This window comes from Austrofundulus limnaeus, unplaced genomic scaffold (genome assembly GCF_001266775.1).
Source record: "Austrofundulus limnaeus strain Quisiro unplaced genomic scaffold, Austrofundulus_limnaeus-1.0 Scaffold52, whole genome shotgun sequence".
Taxonomy (NCBI): domain Eukaryota; kingdom Metazoa; phylum Chordata; class Actinopteri; order Cyprinodontiformes; family Rivulidae; genus Austrofundulus; species Austrofundulus limnaeus.
The window spans coordinates 911,503-917,522 of record NW_013952454.1 but is presented as its reverse complement, the minus strand read 5'-3'; the positions used below and the strand labels follow the sequence as shown (position 1 = coordinate 917,522).

General features: G+C 38.8%; 2 protein-coding genes across 2 annotated transcripts in view; one reads left to right on the top strand and one right to left on the bottom strand.

Annotated features, from left to right (window-relative positions):
* The window catches only part of c4b (complement C4B (Chido/Rodgers blood group)), a 21,013-nt gene extending 18,349 nt beyond the window's left edge, over positions 1-2,664 (top strand). The window contains exons 38-41 of the mRNA XM_014008719.1: positions 956-1,060; positions 1,171-1,254; positions 1,363-1,495; positions 1,572-2,664. Of these exons, the coding sequence (XP_013864173.1) occupies positions 956-1,060; positions 1,171-1,254; positions 1,363-1,495; positions 1,572-1,713 (464 nt within the window). The 3' untranslated portion in view covers positions 1,714-2,664. The remainder of the gene's footprint in view (positions 1-955; positions 1,061-1,170; positions 1,255-1,362; positions 1,496-1,571) is intronic.
* The window catches only part of LOC106517686 (complement C4), a 52,940-nt gene that overhangs the window by 42,851 nt on the left and 4,069 nt on the right, over positions 1-6,020 (bottom strand). The gene's annotated exons all lie outside the window — the stretch shown is intronic.

Below are 6,020 nucleotides of genomic sequence, written 5' to 3'. Positions count from 1 at the left end.
TATATATCCAAGTTAGGTAACCCTTTATTTTACAGTCCTTTAATTACCATGCAATTACCTAGCATTTACATGGTAAGTAATATCATTTTACTAAACAATTACTTGGGTGGTAATTACAGTAATGTACATGTAATTACTTGGTAAGAACATATTAAAAATACTGTGTAGTTAAATTAATTTTAGTGGGTAATTCTATTCCAATTAAAATTCAAGAGTTTGTCAATTACCCACTATTTGCCAAAAAAATTGCCAAATTTATATTTTTACAGTACCTAATTACCATGTTATTATAAAGTCTATACTTACCAATAAACTACCAGTAAACTATTAGTAAAACTACTTTTATTGGGTTAACTACAATCAAATCACAGTTCARTAGTGCCTTAATTAGCTATATATTATTAACCAAAAGAATACAAACAAATAGAAACATATGTTCTTACAAAGTAATTACATGAGGAATTATTGTAATTACAAAGTAGCTGCATAGTAAAATGTTTTAATTTAGCATGTAAATACTAGGTAATTGCATGGTAATTAGGGGACTGTAAAAGAAAGGGTTACCATATAGCTATATTGAATATTATTGAATTGTACATAATTCCTAGTAGTGCATAAATTGTCCTTTCTGCAGTCAAACAATTATAATGTAATTACTTGGTCACTGTACATAGACATAAGGTAATTTGAAATTGCTCCCAGCATCTAAAAAGCTACATTAAATCAGAAACATGGTGCTGAACAATCCTCAAGTAATTTACAAACCAATACTTAATAAGTTCCCTTGCAAACATCTCTCAATTTCCTTAGTTTACAGGATGCTGAATCAGACTGGGAAAAGTACTCTTTCAAATTAGGTTGGATTAATTTTAAATTGTACTACTGTCTGAAAATAAAAACAGTAAGATTCAGGTTTGTGTAAATAACTGTAGCTGTTATTTGTTCTTCCTTTTAGGGCCCTGTCATAAACTGCAGGATACATTCAAATCCAAGAGAGGTGAAAGAATCACGAAGGCAAAGCGAGCAGAACATGCTTGCTTCTACCCAAAAGCGGATTATGGTCAGTAACTTACACAATACATTATACTGCCATTAATTAAAGGATTTTATCTTTTTTAATAATGGTTCAATTGCATATGTATTATTGAGAGTTGATTCTTTGTGTTTCAGCATACATTGCTGAGATCCAGAGTGTTTCTGTTAAGAGCAACTTTGAGCTGTACAAAGCTAACATAAAGGAGGTCCTCAGTTTTGGTAAGTAAAGCAGMCACATAACTTGGTGATGGCTCAAGACAGATGATTCTGTTATAATTCATTTTTGAGAACTTTTAATAAATATAATGTTTATAATTTGTTTACCAGATGGAGATCGTCGTGTAAATGCCAATTCTGTCCGAGTGTTTGCCAGGAGGCTTCAGTGTAAAGGGGAGCTAGAATTAAAAAAACAATATCTCATTATGGGCAAAGATGGCGCCACTAAGGATTCAAATGGAGAGTAAGTTTAACCAACTACATCAATGAAATTACAAATGCRAATTGATGTCATTGCACTCCCCGCTTTGTGTTTGCAGGATGCAGTATCTGCTGGAGTCARACACCTGGGTGGAAAAAAGGCCTCTGAAACACGACTGCAAAAAATCTGCTAACAGACAGGGTTGTAATGAGTTTAATGCTTTCATAGMAGACTTTAAGATTAATGGCTGCACACAGTGAACTCAACTTTCACTGAAACTCATACGTGTTGCATGCGTTTACTGTAACTGCCATTACAGTAGAGGGCAAGAGCTAATTTTTAAATATCTGTAATGTGTTTCCTTTTAGTTACAGTGTTATAAATCATCACAATCATCTAGTCAGTATTTAACAAAACAGATTCATACCAGCTCTACACATTTGTTATTCAGTCACAATGTAATTTAAAAATAACCAATCAATGTCCAGATTATACAAGCTACAAAGGAACTTAAAACATGACTTCATTCTGAGTATGTGTATCATTACTTGCTGAAAATGAGACTGAACGTAGTAAAAGACAAATACTCTACTCAGAAAGGCRCATTTGCTTTTTTATGTCTCTCCCATAAGTGTGATTCATTTTGGTTTGGATTTAGCTTTCCTGTGAAATGTATTTATTTAATGTTTTCTTTTACCTTTACGGGCAGCAAAAGCCCTGAGAGGGGTCTCTGTACTCAACTCAACTCCAGTCAAAGTAAAGCCCCCCTCCCTCTTCCTGCCTCACATCTGCAAGCTAAAAAGGAGGAGGTGGGAGGGTGTGGTTTTGGCTACATGGAGCCTACTGACTTGCTCCTATTGGAAAGGCAAGGTTCGGATCAATCATACCCCTCATGAGGGTAAAAAAAAAACAACCTCAAATATGCTTTTTCTGAAATATGGTCAGATAGGAAGTGTGATGCAGAATGTGCAATTACATAATTCAAAAATAGGGGTTGGGGGCAGTAGCTGTGAGGAGTTCGTCCTTGAGGAGGCGAGAAACAAGCAAAGGCTTATGTGCTTATATTATTCTAATCTGAGTCTGGGTCCAATGTAAGCAACATGGGGGGACTGACCATCACTTCAATCACAGCTAGGTAAATGCCTGCCCTGTTCCAGTTTCACCATTAACCGTTTCATTAAAGCCAAATTAATAAAGGGTAAATAAATATGCAGATGTCTCAAATATTTTTGGTGTTCTGTGAGTGGCCAAATGCACATATAGGAAGAGGAACTTTTGACTGAAGCCTCTGTAAAGTAATCAATGTCTATATGAGTGAGAATATGGATGCTTGCATTCTTTGATTAGAACCATAATATATTAAAATCAGTCAAAGCAGCAGAGATGTCAAAACATAAGTGAGGAGCAATCATTTACATATAACAGCTATGTTTTTAATTCAGTTGGATGGGTAAGTTGATGCTTTAATGTTGCTGCACCTGTGGAAAGCTTTAAAAAAACACTTATTGATAAGGATGCTGACCGACGCCCAAAAACACAAAATGTATTCAAACTGGACCTGAGAGCTTCCTGGAGAGGTGTGTTTGTATAATCAGGTGTGTTTTCTCAGGTGTGCTGCACAAAAGCTGTACGGGTAAAAGTCACGTCTTCAGCTACTTTGCAAAGGCCAGGACAGGGTGAGTGGATTGAGGGTGGTCTGCAGTGCTGAAAGGACTAAAAGTGATGGAATGACAGCTACCAGAAGCCACTGCCAGAGAGGGACCACCCACTCTGGTGTACTCGTTTTTGTATGTCTTTGATGGCTTTGTTAGCGTTTTACACAGAAATTTCAAGGACGCCACAACAGCAAAAGCTCGAATGTAAAAAATATATATATTTAAGCTTATTTGATTCTGTTGTTTAACCAGATAAGCAGTTGTTTATTATTTCAACAAAACGGAGTAAACTCTTTTTCTGAATAATATATTTTTTTCTCTTTCACAATAGGCAACACATTTTAAAGACAAATGGAAATGTATTATAATGGATATTTATGTTGAAAAGAGTTACCACTGCTGGTGGTTGTTTTGTTTGGTGCCTACGTTCTCCACTCCCCGTTAGGAAGTAGCAGAACTTTGTGTGGGTGGGGAGGTTCTCATTGGAGAATGACAGGGAAAACAGGGCGATGTAAGGGGATTACATTTAGGTTTTATTTTTAATCATAAATTAAATAGACACTCACTGGCCACTTTATTAGGTACACCTTGCTAGTACCGAGTTGGACCTCATCTTGCCTTCAGAACTGCCTTAATCCTTCATGGCATAGATTCAACAAGGTATTGGAAACCTTCCTCAGAGAGTCTGGTCCATATTGACATGATAGCATCACACAGTTGCTGCAGATTTGTTGCTGCACATCCATGATGTGAATCTCCTGTTCCACCACATCCCAAAGGTGCTCTATTTGAATTGAGATCTGGTGACTGTGGAGGCCATTTGAGTACAGTGAACTCATTGTGTTCAAGAAACTAGTCTGAGATGATTCATGCTTTATGATATGGTGTGTTATCCTGCTGAAAGTAGCCATCAGAAGATGGTACACTGTGGTCATAAAGGGATGGACATGGTCAAGCAACAATACTCAGGTAGGCTTACAGATAGGTACCTTTGACATTTGAATTGATTCAGTACCAATATCCAGTATCTGGGAATCGGTACCGGTACTTAAAAGGTACTAATTTTCAGTACTTTGTGTGTGTTGTCTTTTTAATGACAAACTTTTTTTTCGACATCCAACTCTYTGTATTGTAACATCAGTTGTTTAACTAATTTCTTTAAACTGAAAACTCTTGAAAACAACAAGACTGTTTTGTCTTTTTGTACAAATTAAAATCCAGCTCCACGTGTTTCTATTGATGTCATTTTCCCGCTGCAAAAATTGTGATGGGGGTCCATAGAAGGCAAATAAGTTTAAATCAAATAAGCAAAAGAGGATGGAGTTAAAATAAATAAAAGGTATTCAAGCTACGTTTTGAGCATCCAAAATACATCCAACACTTCAAGTTGGGTTGTGCTCTTACAGGTCAGACGCGTTCGCACTTTCCTCTGCTGTTTTCCTCTGCCAGTCTCTGTTTAATGGCGGATGAAATAAAGAAAGTGGGGGTACTTTATTTACTTTGAGCAAGCGAACATCGTGCTCACAAGATAATTAATCCACCAGATAATTCAGAGGCGGTCTGTTCGGTGAGTTTCACTCCAGGAGCTGCAAGGCTTTCAAGCTACACCGAACTCTACTGAACCAGCGGCTGCTGACGTCATAACGCTCTTACGTGATGCTGCATTCAGAACAAGCATGGAAAACCCACCACTCTTACGCCAATACGGTCACAACGATGCGTTTAGGTACTAAAAAAACATGGTACTGTTTGATGTTACGTGAATAGATACTCGGTATTACCGACAGAATTTGGTTGGTACTTATAAAAGTATCGAAATTGGTACCCATCCCTAGGTAGGCTTTGTTGTTCACACCATGCTCAATTGGTAATAATGGGCCCAAAGTGTGCTAGGAAAATATCCCACAAGCCATTGCACCACCAGCAGCCAGAACCGTTAATACAAGGCAGGAGGGATCCAGACTTTCATCTTGTTGAAACCAAATTCTGACCCTACCATCCGAATATTGCAGCAGAAATCGAGACTCATCAGACCAGGCAACGTTTTTCCAATCTTCTATTGTTCAGTTTTGTGATCCTGTGTGAATTGTAGCCTCAGTTTCCTGTTCTTAGCTGACAGGAGTGGCACCTGGTGAGGTCTTCTGCTGCTGTAGCCCATCCACCTCAAGGTTGGGCGTGTTGTGCGTTCAGAGATGTTCTTCTAAAGACCTCGGTTTTAACGGGTGGTTATTTGAGTTACTGTTGCCGTTCTATCAGCTTAAATCATTCTGGCCATTCTCCTCTGACCTCTGGCATCAACAAGGCATTTCCGCCCACAGGACTGCCGCTCACTGGATATTTTCTCTTTTTCGGACCATTCTCTGTAAACCCTATAGATGGCTGTGGGTGAAAATCCCAGTAGATCAGCAGTTTCTGAAATACTCAGACCAGCCCGTCTGGCACCAACAACTATGCCACATTCAAAGTCACTTAAATCACCTTTCTTCCACATTCTGAAGCTCAGTTTGAACTGCAGCAGATCGTCTTGGCCATGTTAGGTTAGGGGAGTCGTCCTGGAASCGGAAGGTCGCCAGTTCGATCCCCATCCAGTCGACTTAGTCRTTGTGTCCTTGGGCAAGACACCTTACCCGCCTTGCCTACTGATGGTGGTCAGAGGGTCCGGTGGCGCCTGTGTATGGCAGCCTCGCCTCTGTCAGTGCGCCCCAGGGCAGCTGTGGCTACAATTGTAGTTTGCCATCATCAGTGTGTGAATGTGTGTGTGCATGGGTCTGTAGTGTGAAGCGCTTTGAGTGTCCTGGATGGATAGAAAGGCGCTATATACAGTGGTTTGCAAAAGTATTCATACCCCTTGAACTTTTCCATATTTTGTCACATTACAACCACAAACATAAATATATTTCACTGGAATTTAA